Genomic DNA, 20,596 nt, shown 5'->3' with positions numbered 1-20,596 from the left:
TACAATTTTGAAGGACGGACGAGAATTTACCGTAAATTAAATACAAAATAATTTTCAAATATTTTTTTCTCATGAATATATTAATTTGTTTAATAGCTAAATGCATATACAATAAGATAAATATATAATAAAAGGCGACAAATACATATGATTTTAAACAATTGATTAATTATAACATGTAATTATAAAATTATTGTATTTAAAATATTTATATAAACATTTAAATATATGATTAACATTAAAAATATGTATCATTTATATTTCAAATCAAATATTTATATTTATAAAAATGAAAACAAAATCCGCGCGGTTGCGCGGATCAAGATCTAGTTATAGAATTAAAGAAAAAAAAAAATTATTATATATATGAAAAACAATTTTGATGATGATCTAGTAATCTTTTAACATCTAAATATTTGAAATAATATAATCAGTAAATAATATGTTTGTTGAATGCTAATTTATAATATACTTTTAAATTAATAAAAATATTGTTTCAAGAAATTTTAGATATTGGCATTTTGTAACTAGTGATAATCTGATATATATTTGGATTTTTTTTTGTTATTTATGATTTTCTTATAAAATAGTAATATTCCTGTGTGAGTTTTTTTTTTCTTAATATGAAAAAAGGAAAAAAGCTAAAATGAGTTAGCTTTGTGTTTAACTTGGTCATTTTAAAAGTACTCCAAAAATTTGTGATTTTCTTGGAGAAATTGATTTGGTCTTATCACCGGTGCTTTTAACATGTTTACATTTGATTAATAAAAATATGTTGTCAATAATACAATCCGAACGTATAAATAGTGAAAGCGACGAAGAGAAGAACTATAATTAATATTACTGCCTTCGTTTGGTGTCTCAGGTGCCGGAAAGTGACTAGAAAACGCAAAAAAAAACACACACACACACACTTTTTCTCAGAGAGAGAAAAAATTAAGAAGAAGAAATTCGAAAGAGGAGTTTAAATCTCCACGCTTATCTCATCGCCCAGTCTCTAATTCCGCTTTCTGCAGATCTTCTCCTGGAATATCTGATTTTTTTTAATTTAATTTTATTATTATCTAAACAGTTCGTTCCTATTTTCTTGTTGATTCCTCTCTCTCTCTCTCGATATGAATTTCTATCTTTAACTCATTTCTTCTTCCTTTGGGTTTTCGATTTATTAGCAACTCTTCAATTCTCCATTAGGGTTTTTGCTTTCGGTGGGAAATTTTTTTTTTTTTTTGACAGAATCGGAGGTGAAAGTGTTGTTCGAGATTCAGTCAGGTACCCGAGTTCTTGTTCGCTTTAATTTAAAACTTATTAAATTTTAGATTTAGAAAGTCTCAATTTATTCAGACTGTGAGTTTTGTCGCATTTAGTATCCTATGAGCAGTATTGTCAAATTGTAATAACTGAATTATTTAGATATAATATAATATTTCTTGTTTTACTGCATAGAACACGAATTTCTATAGTTGTAAATCGAGATTCTGTTTGTTTGTTTGTTTTCAGAGAGTGGTAGGGGCAGTGTTAGAATGATATATGAAACAGAGGAGGCAAGATGGGTAAAGTTCGCCATGATTCAGGAGGATCAGGCGATGATTTTGCAATAGACAAAAACTTTCACAAAGGCCCTTGGACATCGGCTGAAGACCAACTTCTGATCGCTTATGTCGACAAACATGGTGATGGTAACTGGAACGCTGTTCAGAAACACTCTGGCCTTTCTCGCTGCGGCAAAAGCTGCCGCCTCCGCTGGGTGAATCACCTTAGGCCTGATTTAAAGAAAGGCTCTTTTACCGACAAGGAAGAGCAGCGTGTCATCGAGCTTCATGCTTCCATGGGTAACAAATGGGCACGAATGGCTGCTGAAGTATGTCATAACCTCTCTCTTCTACTCTCTCTCTTGTTTTTTTGCTCTGAATCTTGTTTTCCTTTTTCTCTTCAGCTACCTGGTCGCACGGATAACGAGATCAAGAACTTCTGGAACACGAGAGTTAAGAGACTGCAGCGACTTGGCTTACCGATTTACCCTGACGAAGTTCGTGAGCAAGCCTTGAACGCCGCAGCACAGAATGGTCATAACACTGACTCGTTGGACGGTCATCATAGTCAAGAGTCTTTGGAGCTGGACTGTCTCGAGATCCCTGAATTTGATTTCAAGTACTTACAACTCAATGGTTGCTCCTCTTTCTACCAGTCGTTGCTTAGCAGTGTTCCCACGGGTAACCAGATGAGACAGAATCCTGCCTTATTTCAGCCTAATAATATCTACAACGTGATAGATTCTTCTTACCAACCGCCTCCTAACCGCAAACGCGTCAGGGAATCAGAAACCGCGTTTCCTCCTTACACTGGTGGTTATGCTGTGAGCGACCAGGTTTGGAACTATCCAAGCACTCCAGGACAGTTCAACGTTGCTGCACTCCAGGATAGCCATTTTCTTGGCGATGCTACTACTACTACTACTACATATTCTTCTCCTTCTGAGCCTCTCCTTCACGGCGGGGCTGAGAAGTTGGAGCTCCCTTCATTCCAATGTTTTGACACTCAAGACGAGCCTGGCGATTGGGAAACACAACACCCAATGCAGGCACTTGAGTCAGACAACACTTTAGTCATGTCCCCTCTGACAGACCAGACACCATCCGATTGTCCATCTTCTTTCTGTGATGGATTGTTGGAATCAGTTGTCTATGGATCATCAGGGGAAAAACAGACGGATCCAGATTCCCCGCTGCTTCATCAGTCCTCTCTACTTGACCATATCGAGATAACACCAGCCACTGCAAACACAGCAGGTGATCATTTTTTAGCCTCTTTAGGCATTACAGTCACTTTCATTGTTTGCGTATTTAACCTCCATCTGCAGGACACAACTCCAATGCTGAAACCGATTTGGTTCATTTTGCTCCAACTTCCTCAAATGAGAGACGCACATCCTTTGAGAGCGGTGATTGGATAAGACAACTTCTTGGTGAGGATAGGGACTACACCAAGTAGAAGAGGATTCTCTCGATGGCATTATGCATAAACAGCTCTCTCTCACTTCTGATCTCTGACTCACTCTGGAGTAGATTAGTCTGTCTTTACATGTGTCCGTACTGTGGCTACAAAAATAACGACCTGTTAGTTTCTTAGTCGCTTTTATAAGCAAGCTTTATGGCTGCACGAGATTATGATAAGGATTCTAAAGATTTTTGATCACGGCTTGATGATCATGCCAAGCTATTTTTGGATCTCCAGATAGAATTTCATAGCTGCATACATGCTTTTCACCGTGAAAACTTGGCAATAAATAATCAGATTAATCGTAACATGGAATGAATAAAACTTAGGTTCAAACTTCTAGAGCCAATCTTTAAATTCAACTCATCTCTTATCATCAATCAAGGTGGTATCTAGATCAGTAGTAAAAAAATATTATATTTAAAAAAAAAAATTGAAAGAAGTTCACCAAATACATTAGTTAACTTTTAATAATATTTAAAATCTGAAATAATATTCAATGTACATTCGTCAATTATGGACTATAATATCTAAAAATGGATTTTAAGATACTTACAAGAATAAGTGACTATGAGCTTATGTTTGGAAGTCAAGAATGCAATTTCAGTTATTGGAATTGTGGATTCTGATTATGGGGAAGACATTGATAATTTCAGGTCGACTATATGGTATGTCTTACTCTTGAAGAAACACATATATGTTGGAAATCGGTACAACAACCTATTGTTGTATCAAATGTTGAACACAAAAGCTGAATATATGGCTGGAGAAGCAGCTAAGGAAATAGTATGGGTACAAGGTCTTGTATCCGAGTTGGTGTTGATCAAGGAGGTTTTCAGCTACACTGACAGTCAAAGTGTGTTTGGCAAGAATCAAGTGTATCATGCAAGTACGAAGCACATTCGTATAAGGTTTTACAAAATAAGAGAGTTGACAACTTCTGGAGAATTCTTATTGGAAAAAGTACATACTTTGGAAAATACATATGACATGTTGACCAAGTCTGTTACAACGTAGAAGTTCAAGCATTGTTTGGATTTTCTCCATGTTGGCCGACACTAAGAAGAAAAGGAGGTTTCCCCATCAAGATAGACGAGATAAAGAGTTGTAGAGATTTTTTCGTTAAGGTGATTTTGTTGCATCTGAAAGTGTATATAATCTATGTACATCAGTAAAAGCCTAGCATTCAATCACCGCAGCAGTGGCTTCACAAACTTCTCAATGGTTTGATTTTACAACAACTAATAAAAACTTCAGTTAATCCCAATCGACCCCTATATCATTCTTTTTTTTTGACATCAAATCTCTGGTTTGATATTGAATAAAGTATTCCAATCAAATTATATACCATTCTTTCTTTCTTTTTTGACAATTTTCAAACAAATATTAGAATGTCAAAATGATAAAACAAATGTTTCACTGTAGAGGTAAATGACAATTAGAACTTATTCTATACATATATAAAATAAATATTAAATAAATCTTACATAATTTTTTTTTTAAAATTGAAAACACTTCTTTGAATTTTTCCTTTCAAAAAGTTTTAGGTAACAATTTTTCTTTTAATTTTTTAAGAAAATATTTTGGATTGTATATCATATCTTGTTGAATTTGAATTTAAGAAAAAAAAACTTCTTAAATAAGTATAATATTTTGTGAAAATTGATAAATATGTAAGATGAAAATGATTGGTTGAATTGTAGTTGTAGAAATTTTCATATAAAATTTAATCTGTAAGATTTTTTGACATGACTGTATCTAAATAAGAAAATAGATAAAAATGAAACATGTTCATACAACAACTTTTTATAAAAATGAAACATGTTCATACAAAAATTTGTTTTTGGCAAACCAGGGCTGTTACCTCCATTTTTAATTACAAAAAGGGAAAAACTGGAAATTGCCAAACAAATGACAGAGATGTGGAAAACGACGGCGTAATAGTTAGACATAATGGAAAAAGAAGCGGATTGGTTTAAGTGGTGAATGCAGACGGTTTGATTTCAGAATAAATCGAGCCGGCTTAAATTGAAATATAACCGTTAGAAAAAAACGTAACGAAAGTATTATTAATACTTGGAGAAATGAGAGAACATTTTCTCCAAAATACGAAAAAAATATTTGAAGAACTCTCTCTCGACCTTCGCAAGTGTTCAGACTCTTCCAAACTTTGCAGAAACGGATCCAACTCATTAACATAGTAAGTGTTTCTCTCTCTCTCTCTCTCTAAATCATGATTTTCAATCGCAATTTTGTTTCTAGGGTTTCGTTCTCTTTAGATTCCGTTGCAATTGGTTTGGGTTTTCAATCGCAATTTTGTTTCTAGGGTTTCGTTAACCTTCCTTGTTCGATTGATTGCCTTGTTCCTCTGTAGTAGATTGATGTCTTGTTCCTTTATAGTTCGATCGCAGTTTTGATTTAGGGGTTCGTTCTCTTTAAATTCGTTCCGATTGATTTGGGGTTTCTCGCTTTATGTTAGGGTTTCATGTGAATCTTTATTGTTCGATTTCTTTCTATAGTTCGATTGATTATCTTGTTTCATACAGCAATATTGGATCCTGATTTGTGTGGTTTTGGTATTAAACTTTTTCATATTATTTAGGGTTTCGTGTGAAACTTTAGGATATATTTTGGAGTTCATCATTTTATTTTATTTCACCTTCATTCATCAGCTTGGGAACTCTTTAGATCTTTTGTCGGTATGTGGTTTGGGAGCTATGCTAATTAATTTACTGACTTTACTTTTTTTATTGGTACAAGTTGGAACTTCTCCTGTTTATAAGACGGAGAGGAAACTCGGGAAGGGTGGCTTTGGTCAAGTTTATGCTGGCAGAAGGGTGAGTGGTGGCAGTGATAGGATTGGTTCAGATGCAGTTGAGGTATAGTAGAAAAAAAACTGTTTAAAATTAGTTAGACCAAAAGAGTGATATTTTTGAAAATGTTTTTTTTCTCTTCCTTTCAGGTAGCTCTGAAACTTGATCACACCGAAATAGTAAAGGACGCAATTTTGGCCCACCTTACGAGTGGCAAGTGTACAAGTAAGACAAATAGGCGCGTTAAGGGACTCGTTCAGGTAAAGATTTTAGTTTCAATAGACTTAGCTTGTGCATGTTCCTACATTAGACTAAGATATGTTTCTTTTTATCCTTTATAGATATCTAGATCCATAGGCGACGTGTATGGATCTAGACAGGAACCATTGTACACAAAGTATAGACTCCGCAAGCCGATGAAAGACCAATCTTAAGTGGGGAACCGTCGATAACAGAGCATGAGCTCCAACCACTTGATCAGTTTCTGATATTTGCTTCAGACGGTCTATGGGAACAGATGAGCAACCAAGAAGCTGTTGACATCGTTCAGAACCAAGAAGCTCCAACCACTTGATCAGTTACTTATCTGTTCTTTCTCCTTTTTTTCTGCTGTAAAGTTTGCTCAATAGCTGTTATGGAGTTCCTGCTGTACATCACAAGGGTCGTCAAGGAGATTTTTACATTCTGGTAAGCTTTAAGTGCGAGAGCTTGATTACACGTTGAGATTAATAAGGTATTTTTTTCATGAAGAACCATTTATAATAATTTCAGGTCATGGACATATGCTTGGTCTTAGCTCTGGGATGTTTGGAATTCTTTATAGCTCAATCGTAAGCACTTTGATCATTATTTATTTTCATCTCATACATGCTCATGCAGATATTCTAATTGTGTTGTCATATGTGTAGGATGTCTCCAAACATGGTGGCGTGCATTGCAGTGGAAGCGATCTCTATTCTTGAGAAACTGCATATGAAAGGGGTTAGTTAGTGCCAATTTTTGTTGTTCCCAACTTCTTAGCAAATTATTCCATTGTTTATTCTTTGTAGTTTTATTTTAGTGGTTCATAATTTGTAGTTATGGTGTATCTTACTACTGTTTCAGTTAGCTTCACACGAGAAGAAACAATGTGACGAGAGAGAGAGATGGAAGAGCTGAAAAGACGGAACAACAACATTCATGGGTTTTTGCAGTGACTCAGTGTGAAATACCTTTCCTTTAAGGTAAATAACTCTTTCTTATGCTACAGATACCCCATCAGTCTTGAGTTCCTCTCTTTATTTTAAACCACTTGTGTCTTGATGATTTTGACATCAACAACAAGAAGATTTCAAAAAGCCTTTTATTTTATGGTTTTGCCAAAATCCCTAAGATCGATTGTTTTTGTTTTGTTTTGATGTTTTGGTTTTCCACTTCAGACCCCCAAAAAGATCTTAGACAGACACTAATCTTATAGTGTTCTGTCAGATTCTTATTTTGGGAACATTGTCCCTTCGCTGCCCCTAGATGAAACATATTACCCATGGTTTTAAAAAAGTCTTTTAAGACAAGAAGAGACTTTACTACTCCATGGTTTAAGAAAGATCTGTTTTTGATTATTTGGATGGAATGGATTATAACGACCAATGACTAAAATCAAAAACAGATCTTTATTTGAGTACCCACGGCTTGAGAGGTTCTTGTTTTTGATTATTAAGAAAGTCTTTAGGACAAAAGACTAAAATCAAAAACAGATCTTTATTTTAGTACCCACGGCTTGAGAGTTTCTTGTTTTTGATTATTAGGAAAGTCTTTAAGACAAAAGACTAAAATCAAAAACAGATCTTTATTTTGGTACCCACGGCTTGAGAGGTTCCTGTTTTGGATTATTTGAATGGGATGCATTAAGAAAGTCTTTAAGACAAAAGACTAAAATCAAAAACAGGTCTTTATTTTAGTACCCACGGCTTGAGAGGTTCTTGTTTTTGATTATTAAGAAAGTCTTTAAGACAAAAGACTAAACTCAAAAACAGATCTTCATTTCAGTACCCACGGCTTGAGAGGTTCCAGTTTTTGATTATTAAGAAAGTCTTCAAAAACAGATCTTTGTTTTACTTACCCACGGCTTGAAAAGATCATGTTTTTGATTAAGAAAGTCTTTAAGACAAAAGACAAATCAAAAACAGATCCTTTTTTTACTTACCCACGGCTTGAGAAGACCATGTTTTTGACTAAGAAAGTCTTTAAGACAAAAGACAAATCAAAAACAGATCCTTGTTTTACTTACCCACGGCTTGAGAAGATCATGTTTTTGATTAAAAAAGTCTTTAAGACAAAGACTAAAATCAAGAACATATCTTTATTTTAGTACCCATGACCAACGGCTTACAAACCCACGGCTTATAAAAGTCTCAGACAAAAGACTTACAAAGGTCTTTATAGTCTTTGGACAAAGACATAGAAGACATCTACTTCACTAGCTTACACTAGCCACGGCTTATAAAAGCTTACCCACGGCTTACAGAAGTCTTAAGACAAAAGACATACAAAAGTATTAAGACAACAGACTTACAAAAGTCTTAAAAGTCTTTGGACAAAGACATCTATGGCATGTCAGTTAAAAGATCAACGGCTTACTACCCACGGCTTATAAAAGTCTCAGACAAAAGACTTACAAAGGTCTTTAAAGTCTGGACAAAGACATAGAAGACATACTTCACTAGTTCACACTACCCACGGCTTACAAAAGTTGTCTTTAAAAGACAAAAAGACATACTTCACTAGATCACACTACCCACGGCTTACAAAAAGACTTACAAAAGTATTAAGACAAAAGACTTACAAAAGTCTTAAAAGTATTTGGACAAAGACATCTTGGCATGTCAATTAAAAGACCAACGGCTTACTACCCACGGCTTATAAAAGTCTTAGACAAAAGACTTACAAAGGTCTTTAAAGTCTTTGGACAAAGACATGGAAGACATATACTTCACTAGTTCACACTACCCACGGCTTACAAAAGTTGTCTTTAAAAGACAAAAAGACATACTTCACTAGCTCACACTACCCACGGCTTATAAAATTTTATCCACGGCTTACAGAAGTCTTAAGACAAAAGACTTACAAAAGTATTAAGACAAAATACTTACAAAAGTCTTAAAAGTCTTTGGACAGAGACATAGAAGACATGTACTTACTAGTTCACGGTACCCACGGCTTACAAAAGTTTACCCACGGCTTACAAAGTATTAAGACAAAAGACTATTGTCTCAAGACAAAGACTAAAATCAAACACAAATTAATAACAAATTCCTTATAAAACTACATGTAAGTAACTAATTAATTTGATTTCTATTCAGGTTTGTGCTTTAGGAGGTCTAAGGAGATTGCAAGTGTAGCAGACTTCTTTGACAGGTACATCTCTTTGGTTTTGTTGAGTCTCACGTAGATATATATTTTGAAGGTATGTGAGACTTCTGTAGTTTGTGGTTGTAGTTTATATGTCTGAGATATTTTTATTTGTGTTATTACCCACTAACCCTTCGTGATCACATATGATACGTTCATGTAATTTTATAATTTAATTTTGGTTGTTGTGTGAGTGTGTGCTGCAAGGCGGTGCAAGACGAGGGGAGGGCAAAACGGTCTTTTGGGTAGCGCCTCGCCAGAGATCATCGGAGGTGGTGGTGGTGGTGGAGGAGCCGAAGCCTGTTGTTGTGTTGACGGGACCTGTAACTAAGAAGGCCACTAACGGAAAGGTTGCAAAGAAAACAAAAAATGACTCATCATCTTCTGAGGAGGAACCTTCCGATGAGATCAGTTTTTTTATTACTATGCGTGTTTAGCTTGCATTCCGTGGATATTTGCTAACATACTTGGCCTATTTCAGGAAAAAGTTGCTGCGACCAAGAAACCTGCTGTTGCTGCTTACAAAAGGCTCTGTGAAGGCTAAGGCAGAGAGCTCCTCTGAAGAGGAAGACTCTTCCGATGAGGAATCTTCTGATGAAGTAAGCCACCTGCCTCATAAGTATCTTTTACCCTTTTTCCTCTAATGTTTATGAACCATGTAACTTATTTACGTGTTTGGTGATTGGATAAAAGGAACCTGCTGCTAAGCCAGCTGCTAAAGATTCTTCATCTTCTGACGATGATGATTCAGAAGATGAGTCTGAGGATGTTAAACCTGCTGCTAAAAAGGCAGCTCCTGCTACCAAGGCTGCAAGCAGTTCTGATTCATCTGACGAAAATTCTGATGAGGTTAGCGTCACTACTTTAATCGTTGAGCATGTTTCTAATGTCATGGATGCGATTCATTGAACATGTGTTTGATTGGGTCATTTTGCAGGAAAGTGAAGAGGAGAAGCCTGCACCTAAAAAGGCTACCAAGGCTGCTAAAAAGGAGAGCAGTAGTGATGAATCTTTCTTAATGTTAATAGCTACAAAAGTTTCATTATGATTCCAACATAACAACATTGAGTTTTTATTGCATAATGTTTTTTATAACTTGCTGTTTACTGATCTAATGTGTACTAAAACAGAACGCTGATGTAGAGATGGTGGATGCTGAGCCGCAACAGGTAAGAATATCCATCAACATTGTAGTTTTCCTCTAACCTCATTTATGGATTTATGGATCATGCTTTTAAGTTAACCTGTGTTTCATCCTTTTGTCTTTCAGCCTAAGACACCAGCAACTCCTGCTACAGGAGGAACCAAGACGCTCTTTGCTGGTAACCTCTCATACTAAATTGAAAGATCAAACGTGTAAGTAGCTCTCTGCTCTCTCTATCTCTCTCTCTTTAGGAAAAGTTGAATTTTTGGGTGATCTTATGATACTTTGTCCTCCATATACAGTGAGAACTTGTTTAAAGAGGCTGGTGAAGTTGTTGATGTTAGATTTGCTACGAATAAGGATGATGGCAGTTTCAGAGGCTTTGGCCATGTTGAGTTTTCTACTTCTGAAGATGCACAGAAGGTGTGCGCTAGTGTTTTTGCTTATGGTGAAAGAAGTATTGTTTTGAAATTATCTTGCTGACTTAAATCATTTGTACTCAGGCATGCATTGACTGAACACTTTGCGTCATGCGGAGAGATCACAAGGGTCTCTATTTTGTGACGAGTTTGTGTATTATGTTCTCTCAGATGCTAACTAAAACTTTTAATTTAAATTGCAGAATTGCTTACATCGACATTAAAGAAGGCACAGAGAAGGCGTAGGACCTTAATGGAGTACGAATTGGGAGGATGGGCTCTTGTTGTTAATGAGGCTAAACCGAGGGATAACAGTGGTGGTGAAAGGAGCGGAGGATACAGTGGTGGCGGCGTTGGTCGATTTGGTAGTGGTGGTGGTGGTAGAAGGGGTGGCAGAGGAGGAAGAGACAATGGTGGTGGTTGTGGATACAGCAAACCTCGTTTTTCAGGTACGTTAATTTGTTAATGATGTGCATCTTAGATCTTGATAGTAAAGTAACAGTTTCTCACTTACTCGCAAATGGTAACAGAAGAGACAGAGCGGAGAGACGTTAAACTGAGTGAAGAGGATGTGTTACGAGTAGCTAGAAGAATGCTTCCGGTCACCAATTTTGGCGATTTCAAAGACGAGCCAGCTTTTCTCTGGCGAACCAGCAATGACACTCAAAATAGAATTTACTAAAGACTTCATTTTCTATGATTGTGATTTCCTCGTTGAAGTTTTCCTTGTTATGCTGTTTTTTTCACTTTGATTTTGCAGGTGGCACCCTTTGTTCTAATCAGAGCGGAGTACGGTTATCTCATAACATTGTGGAGGCTATGTGCTTTGGGTATGATCGTTGGAACACTTAACAATCTTCCCAACTGGTTCTTTGTGTTCTAGTAGTATAATTGACACTAAGTATGTCATTGTTAAGGAAACAATCTTCGTCTTGCACCGCCTTGCATCATGTCTTCACAATTGTGGATTTTGCACTCTGCATTCTGATGTTTGCATTCTGCATCATGTCTTTACAATTCTGCATTCTGCATATGTCCTCAAATTTCTGCATCATCTCTGCAATCTTATATTTATGTTTGCAAGTCTTAGAAATTCTGTCATTCTGCGTCATAATTTATATATACTTGAGATTACTGTATTATACTGTCTTGAGTGATATGTACATGAGTTAATAATGTGCACTGGTCAAAAAATAGATTTGGTTGTGGTACTAGTGTTTATCCTTAATTTCTTGGTTGTACAGCGTTGATGGTTTAAAGATATATTGATCCATTGGTGTATTTATTTAGCATGTGCAACAGATCTTTCTTGATTTCTCTATTATGTTTTCTTAAACATTCAGAAAGGGAAACAAAAATTATATTAACGATGTATAGGTAAGTTACATAGACATGTTAGTTCAAGTTTTTGCTTTTTGTGGATCGTTCAAATGTCTCTCTTTAATGCTTTGACAGAGACAATACAGGTACTGTAAGAAAACACTTATAGTTGTACTGTATATCTTATTGTTGTGATAGATAAACGCAAATGTTTAATGGATCTTCGATATTCTTTCATGCTTATGCTATCTCTTTTTAAGAGTCATTTTGTCTCTTTTGGAGTGTTCTATAGCATTTGATGGTACCTACTGGTATCTTTTACTACTTTTAATGTTTTGTTGCTGCGATTTGTTTCGTGTGTTCTACCTACAAATTGTTTTGCTATATTGTCCTGTCCTGTAATGGACCATCTCAAATGAATAAAAAAAGATAAACGCAAATGTATATTCAAGACAGAAAGGATCAGTGATAGTCTTATATCATACGATTGGATTAACTCACCAGTCTCAGTCTTAAAGGCTTATACTATCAAACTGATTGCTCCACTTGTTGTAGATTCTACGTTCGTTTGTTCCCTCTCTTTTTTTTAATTTGTGTGTAATTCAAACTTGTTTATGCCTCTGTAAGCTTATGGTGTTGAATCTTTTTTCCATCTTCATTGAGAATATAGATGAGAGAGAGCCTCCCCTCCCCCTCCTTTTTGTGTAGGTGATCATACCATTGGTCTTAACGTTCTCTTTGTGAATTAAGCAAATAATCTTGCTTGATTCATGGCCGCCAAGTAGTTTTATTTAAATGTTCAGTGTGGTAAATAAAATGGATATATGATTGTGCATGTAGCTAAACTAAATGTCTGAAAGAATGTAGATTTATTTGTTGCAAAAGAAAATATTTTTTTCCAACTAAAAGTCATTAAACCAATAACAGTGGATTTGAAAATTGATTTTTAAATCATAGAACCAATAACACTGAATTTTGATTAGATTTTTAAATCCACCCAAATACATAAACCAATAACACCCCCTAAAAATATCACTAGTTATAATAGATTATGCATAGACAAAAGATCTAATACTAAGATTATCAGGAATCACGACAGGCCCGTTTAAGTCATAAATCATTAGCGAATTTTCTATTTTAACGTTTTTACATCATTTTTTTTAATGTCTTATTTATTACTTCAAATGGAAGAGTTACATCAACTTTCTATTTTAATTTTATTAGCTTGACAAAAAAATAAAAATATGTTTCTGTAGTTCTATTTCTTTTAATTTAGTTTAACAATTTCATTTTGATTTATTTTAATTTCAGTAGAGTTAAAAATTACATTTTATGAAAATAAAAATTTGTATTATAATGTTATAATATATTATATTTAATAATTAATTATTTTAAATATGTTTCTAATCACCTAGTTTTAAATGTGACTATATTTAGATAAATGTATATATATAATTCCAATAATATCATATTCATGAGGCATGCAAATATAATATTTTTTGATAAAAAAATATTTAAAGGATATTTTATATTTGGAATTATTATTTTTATATTTTAACTTCACAGTTTTGAAAACAAATAAAACTATAAATGTTTTCTTATGTAGTCTTTTTGTTTAAATTTGGTTTAACTATTTACTTTTAGTTTATTCAGAATTCAATATATTTAAGATTACTTTCTATAAAAATAAAATTTTAATTTATGTTATATTTTATTTAATATTTATTTATTTTAAATATGTCTTTTAGCTAGTTTTAAATATGTCTATATATATAAAATAGTTTTTAATGAATATGGTAAACCAGGAGAAATTTAAATAAAGTTTTGATCATTTAAGTATCAAACAAAATATTTATTAGTATTTATTATATTAAAAATCCTTATCAAAAATACATATTTTATAAAAAACTGCCGTTATTAATTTAATGTCATATCATCATTTTTTGCTGATATTTAATGTGGTGATGATAAATATGCAAATGACTTTTTGGGTTCAACTGTAAATATGATATATGGATTGGTGAAAATATGAATTTACAGTTTTGATGGAAAATGTGGTTTAATGACTGATTAAAAAATGTGATTTTACTCTTTTGCCGAAAAAATAGTTTTGTAATTGTTAGAATATGAGATTTAATGACTTCTAGCGAAAATATAAGTTTATAACTGTTAAAAATACAATTTTCAGTTTTTAGCAGAAATGTGGTTTGTTTTGATAAAATATGATTTTGGTTTTAAATGAAAACTATATTTTCATCCGTGTTTTAAAGTGCAGAATTATTATTTTTCAAAATTAACATTAATGATATAATAATATTAATTTTCTTTTGTTTATATTTGTATGTCAGTGGTACATCCCTTCATCCAAAGACGGAGTCATGGGAAAGCAACAACGACATGGGAAAGCAACAATGACTGTTGTGCCTGGGAAGGTATCACGTGCAATGCCGAGTCCGGTGAAGTGATCAAGCTAGACCTTGGTTGCAGGTTCTTCCGTGGCCTGCTCCATTCCAATATCAACCTTCAAAACCTTCATTCTCTAACCACTGTAGACCTTTCATCTAATGATTTCAGTGGTCAAACCATGTCTTCACTTGGAAACCTTCCTCTACTTATCTCTCTTGACCTTTCTTTTAATCAAATTTCAGGTCAGATTCCATCTTCGATTGGAAACCTTTCTCATCTCAGGTTTCTCGACCTTCCTGATAACCAACTTTCGGGTCAGCTTCCACCTTGGATTGGAAACTTTATTCATCTTACTAACCTTCAACTCGATCGTAATAATTTTTCTGCTCAGATTCCATCCACAATAGGAAAGCTTTCTCAGCTCACATTCCTCTACCTTTCTAATAAACATTTTGCTGGTCACATCCCTTTTCTTTTGGGAACTAAGGGTTAATCCGCGTTATGCGCAGAGCTATTTTGGTTTTTCAAGTGGTAACATTACGATAAAGTTTAAATAAATGTTTAAAGTAATATTTTTAATTTTTATATTGTATATTTACTTATCTAATATTATGTTATTACTTTTCAAATGGTAGTTATTATTTATTTTATTATACATTTTTCATATAGATGTTTAATGTACTTTTTATATTTCTTATATCATATATATACTTATTATTTTTTTCATATATTGTATATTTACTTATCTAATATTATGATAGATGTTTAGTGTAATATTTATATTTCTTATATTGTATATTTATCATTATTTATTTTATTATTCATTTTTCATATAGATGTTTAATTTAGGTTTTCCATTTTCATATTGTATATTTACTTATTTTTTTATTGTTTATTTGTATATTTACTTATTCTAAATTTATTTCTTTATATCAAATGATAATATTACAATATATGTTTAATATTAATTTTTTATTTGATATATATTATTATAGATTTTATTGTATATTTACTTATCTAATATTACAATAGATTTTTAATGTTATATTTTTTTCTTATATTTTATATTTACTAATTATTTATTTTACTATCCAATTTTCATATAGATTTTTAATTTAGTTTTTTTTTATTTTTTTTTATATTGTATATTTACTTATCTTATTTTGTATATTTACTTATTCTAAATATTCTGCTTTTATAACAAATGATAATATTAAGATATATGTTTAATGTAATATTTCTATTATTAAATTAGATATTTACTTATTATTTATTTTTTTACTATATTGTATATCTACTTATAAAAATATTTTGAAGTAATAAAAATGTAATAATATATATTTTCAGATAGATGTTTAATGTAGTTTTTTCATTTCTTATATTGTATATTTACTTAATATTTATTTTACTAAACATATTTCACATAGATGTTTAATGTAGTTTTTTCTATTTCTTATATTGTATATTTATTTATTATTTATTTTAATATTATGATAGATATTTAATGTAATATTTTTATTTATTACTCCCTCCGTCCACTTTAAGTGGTGTTTTAGGATTTTTATTTTGTCTCATTTTAACTGATGTTCTCACTAATCTAGGTAGAATTTAATATGATTTGAATTTTATGACCAATTATAGAATACTGTACTTTTTATTATAGGTTAAACTAGTTTTATTTAATGTATTTTTTATGTTACCAAAGATAAACTACATAAAAATATGTATTTTCTTAATCTACGTGCAATAACCTAAAACATCACATAAAGTGGGACAGAGGGGAGTATATTCTATATTTCCTAATTACTAATTTCACTATACATTTTTTAAATAAATGTTTAACTCAGGTTTTAAATTTCTGATATTGTGTATTTACTTATTTTTTATTTTCTTTTAAATTGTATATTTCCTTATTCTAGCTTTTATATCAAATTATAATATTATGTTATATGTTTAATGTGATATTTCTATTATTGTACTGTATATTTTTTTATTATCTATTTTATTATAAATTTATCAGATAGATATTCAATGTAATATTTCTTTTTCTCATATTGTATATTTGATATTTACTCCTTTTTAATAATGCCACGTGATTAATGTATTTTTGCTGATGTGGACACTAATTGGAGGCTAAAATAAATGTATATTTATTTATTTTTTATTTTATTTTATTTTTTCTTATATAGTATATTTAATGTTTCTAATTGTTTTGTTTTTCTATCAAATTTCAATATTACAATAGATGTTTAATCTATATTTCTATTTTTATATTGTATATTTAGTTATTTTATTATACATTTTTCAAATAAGATATTTTAATGTAATATTTATTTTTCTTATATGATATAATATATTTTTCTTTACGTTGATGAAAAAAAAAAGATTTATTTATTTATTATCTATTTTCTTTATATTGTATATTTACATTATTATTTATTTTATATATATATTCAGATATATGGTCAATGTAATATTTCTATTCTTATATGTTATGTTTATTTATTATCTATTTTTCTTCTATTTTATATTTACTTAATTATTTTTCGTTTAAATTTTTTCAACTAAAACTAAAATATACAGATGTTTAATACTCAATGATATATCATTTTTTGATATAATATTATTATAAAAATATTATATCATATTTTTAAATATGATATAATATTAAATATTACTTATTGATTTCATATTTAACATGGGTCCAGCCCTGTTCTCAATGTTTTAATCATATTATCTATCAATAAGTTGAAACCGAGAGATGTTAATTCATAATAGCATTGCACCACCAAATGAAACACTATTAAGAATGATAACAGGTTTATAGTAAATAACATAGGACAATAATTTAGAGAATAAATTTATATGGGGTTAATCCGCGCTACGCACGGAGCAATTTTGGTTTTCAAATGTTAACTATATAACTATTATTTTGGACGTTGTATTCTGATTTTTATGTTTGTATAAATACATGAGTGCTTTATATTTATGATTTTTATAATTGAAAGGTTTCATATTTTTAAGTTAAAATTATTGTATTATAGTGTTGATGTAAGCATTTTTGTGATGTTTGAATTTTGTTGTTGTTTGTGTAATTGCCCTAAATTGTATTAGTGGTTAACCATTTTTTTTTCTGAAAATAGAAAATAATGGCACAAGAAGTAACATATATCAAAAAATATATCTAATTACACATATTGTATATTTACACATATATCCTTAAAAATCAGAAAACTATACATTTTCAGTTAGATGTTTAATGTAGTTTTTCATTTCTAATATCGTATATTTACTTATTATTTAACTTTTCTTATATTGTATATTTATTTATTCTCTTTTTTGCTTTTATATCAAATTGTAATATTACGATACATGTTTAATGTAATATTTATTTTTAAATTGTTTATTTACTTATTATTTATTTCACTATACATTTTAGATAGTTATTTAATGTACTTTAGATAGTTGTTTAATGTATTTTTTATCTCTTATATTGTATATATACTAATTATTTATTAGTCTATATTTACTTATCTGATATTATGATAAATGTTTAATGTAACATTTTATTTCTTAATTGTAAATTTACATATTATTTATTTTACTATACATTTTCCAAATAGATATTTAATTTAATTTTTCCATTTTTTTGCTTTTATATCAAATGATAATATTGTGTTAGATGTTTAGTCTATATTTTTCTAATATTATATATTTACTTAATTTTTAGTTTTTCTTATATGTATATTTATTTATTCTATGCTTAATATACTATTTCTATTTCTTATATTGTATATTTACTTATTTTTTATTTTACTACATATTTTTCAGAGAGATGATTAATTTAGTTTTTTTATTTCTTAATGCATATTTACTTATTGTTTATTTTTTTCTTGTATTGTATATATGCTTATTATATTTTCTTGCTTTTACATCAGATAATAATATTATGATATATGTTTAATGTAATTTTTTATTTCTTATATTGTATGCTTCTTTTTCTTATATTCTATATTTACATACAAAATATTTAGAAATAGTAAAATTGTAACATATACATTTGTCAGTTAGATGTTTAATGTATTTTTCCGTTGCTTATATTGTATATTTACTTATTATTTATTTTTTCTTATATTATGTAATTACCTATACTAATTTGTTTTGATTTTATATGAAATTATAATACTATGATAGATGTTTAATGTATTATTGTTTCTCATATTGTATATTTACTTTTTATTTATTATATTTATACATTTTTGAGATAGATGTTTAATGTAGTTTTTCTATTTCTTATATTGTATATTTACTTATTATTTATTTTTCTTATATTTTATATTACTTATTCTAATATTATAATAGACATTCAATGTAATATTTTATTTTTTGATTGTATATTTACTTATTATTGATTTTGTTATACATTATATGTTTAATTTAATTTTCTATTTTATATTGTATATTTATTTGTTTTTATTTTTTCTTATATTTTATTGTTACTTATTCTAATTATTTTGCTTTTACATCAAATTGTAGTATTACGATAAATGTTTAATGTATATTTTATTTCTTATATTATATATTTTCAGACATATTTAATATATTTTTCAATTTCTTATACTATATATTTACTGATTATTTTTATATTTTATATTTTCTTATTGTTATTTATAATAGATTTTAAATGTAAAATTTGTTTCTTGTATTGTATATTTACTTATTATTTATTTTACTATTCATTTTTCAGATAAATATTTATTTTATTTTCTTTTATTTCTTATATTGTATATTTACTTATTTCAATTTCTATATTGTATATTTACTTAATCTATTTTTTTTTTTACATCAAGTGGTAATATTAAGATAGATGTTTAATGTAATAATTCGATTTCTTATATTGTATGGATAACTAATCATTTATTTTTTTCTTATATTGTAAATTTACATTAGATTTTATTTTTATTTTTATTTTTTTGGTAATAATATCATGTGGCATCTTTCGGACGAAGATTGTTTCGCTGATGTAAACGATCTATGGAACCTGCCCCTTTTATTAATATAGATTTATGTTATATGATACTTATGTGGAACAAATGAATTGTCACGCAGAATCTAATGATAGATACTACTATGTATAAAGTTTACTAAAATAATAGGATTATATTATTTAAAATAAATAAATCCCGTAAAATACTAAACTGAGATATGTTAAAGTATATTTTCTTAAACACAACATGTAAATATAATTATTTTAGTCATATTTATTTTCTATAATATAAATAAATAAAATTTAAAAATGTATTATATGCAAAATGTTTAAATTAAAGAAAACAACATAATTTGAATGGGGTTCTCTATTTGAGTATTTCATATTTTTATTTTATTTTACCTAACTCGAAAATATATTAGTAAGTAATAAAAATAAATAACAAAGTAATTTTTTAAAAAAAACCATTATATATTAATAATACTGAATAAGAAATATAAACAATAATATGATATAGTAATACAATATATAACACTAAAATAGAAATTATATATCTAAAACATTTTTAATAATATAAAATATATTTAAAAATATAAATATATCCGCACGAACGTGCGGGTTAAAATCTAGTAATAGTATAAGGCAAGGTTTATCGATCCGTAGTACTGTACATGTAAAGAGTGAAAAAGTTAGGGGTGGGCATTTTATCCGATACCCGAACCCGTACCCGAACCCGAACCGAAACCGAACCGAAGTAACAAAATACCCGAATGGGTATTGAATTAGGAGAGATTGGATATCCGAACCCGAACGGGTAATACCCGAACCCGAATGGATATCCGAAGATAACCGAACATATGTATACTTAGGTCTATATTCCTAGTTTACTTCTTTAATTTTATTCAAAATATTTATTTTTATAATGCACATACTTCAAAATTAGATAATTTACATATAATTGGAAAAAGGTGAATTTTTACTCACTTAAAATGTATGTCAAGATTTTTATTTCATGCATTAACAAAAGTTACATCCAAAATTTAAAAATAATAATCAATTTATTATCTTTTATTTGAAAAATGTTATCTTCAAATTTATTAATCATTCAGTTATTAGAAAATAAAAA

At 29.8% G+C, this 20,596-nt stretch overlaps 2 protein-coding genes across 2 annotated transcripts; both read left to right on the top strand.

Annotated features, from left to right (window-relative positions):
• Window positions 1-840: 840 nt before the first annotated feature.
• On the top strand, window positions 841-3,230 carry LOC108844642 (transcription factor MYB104). The gene is made up of 4 exons (XM_018617926.2): window positions 841-1,269; window positions 1,498-1,858; window positions 1,934-2,786; window positions 2,858-3,230. The coding sequence occupies exons 2-4, from the start codon at window positions 1,547-1,549 to the stop codon at window positions 2,986-2,988; spliced, it is 1,296 nt and encodes a 431-aa protein (XP_018473428.2). The 5' UTR covers window positions 841-1,269; window positions 1,498-1,546; the 3' UTR covers window positions 2,989-3,230.
• A 1,823-nt stretch (window positions 3,231-5,053) lies between these two features.
• Window positions 5,054-11,577, top strand: LOC108846637 (uncharacterized). Its single transcript, XM_057004612.1, has 17 exons — window positions 5,054-5,194; window positions 5,755-5,873; window positions 5,957-6,067; window positions 6,149-6,494; window positions 6,579-6,637; window positions 6,716-6,788; window positions 6,912-7,030; window positions 9,146-9,544; window positions 9,676-9,793; window positions 9,888-10,043; window positions 10,132-10,195; window positions 10,325-10,363; window positions 10,465-10,516; window positions 10,641-10,761; window positions 10,842-10,887; window positions 10,961-11,206; window positions 11,288-11,577. The coding sequence occupies exons 9-16, from the start codon at window positions 9,774-9,776 to the stop codon at window positions 10,979-10,981; spliced, it is 519 nt and encodes a 172-aa protein (XP_056860592.1). The 5' UTR covers window positions 5,054-5,194; window positions 5,755-5,873; window positions 5,957-6,067; window positions 6,149-6,494; window positions 6,579-6,637; window positions 6,716-6,788; window positions 6,912-7,030; window positions 9,146-9,544; window positions 9,676-9,773; the 3' UTR covers window positions 10,982-11,206; window positions 11,288-11,577.
• The last annotated feature ends 9,019 nt before the right edge of the window (window positions 11,578-20,596 follow it).

This window comes from Raphanus sativus, chromosome 3, assembly GCF_000801105.2.
Source record: "Raphanus sativus cultivar WK10039 chromosome 3, ASM80110v3, whole genome shotgun sequence".
In the NCBI taxonomy this organism is placed as follows: domain Eukaryota; kingdom Viridiplantae; phylum Streptophyta; class Magnoliopsida; order Brassicales; family Brassicaceae; genus Raphanus; species Raphanus sativus.
The sequence above is the reverse complement of the archived record's forward strand: the minus strand, read 5'-3'. Positions and strand labels throughout refer to the sequence as shown.

Bases quoted from the DNA above. Each gene is read 5' to 3' on its own strand.
- LOC108844642 (XM_018617926.2), top strand. From the start codon at position 1,547: ATGGGTAAAGTTCGCCATGATTCAGGAGGATCAGGCGATGATTTTGCA. The intron at 1,859-1,933 runs GTATGTCATAAC...TTTTCTCTTCAG, and splicing joins GGGCACGAATGGCTGCTGAA to CTACCTGGTCGCACGGATAA. The intron at 2,787-2,857 runs GTGATCATTTTT...CTCCATCTGCAG, and splicing joins AGCCACTGCAAACACAGCAG to GACACAACTCCAATGCTGAA.
- LOC108846637 (XM_057004612.1), top strand. From the start codon at position 9,774: ATGAGGAATCTTCTGATGAA. The intron at 10,044-10,131 runs GTTAGCGTCACT...GTCATTTTGCAG, and splicing joins CTGACGAAAATTCTGATGAG to GAAAGTGAAGAGGAGAAGCC. The intron at 10,762-10,841 runs GTGTGCGCTAGT...ATTTGTACTCAG, and splicing joins CTTCTGAAGATGCACAGAAG to GCATGCATTGACTGAACACT.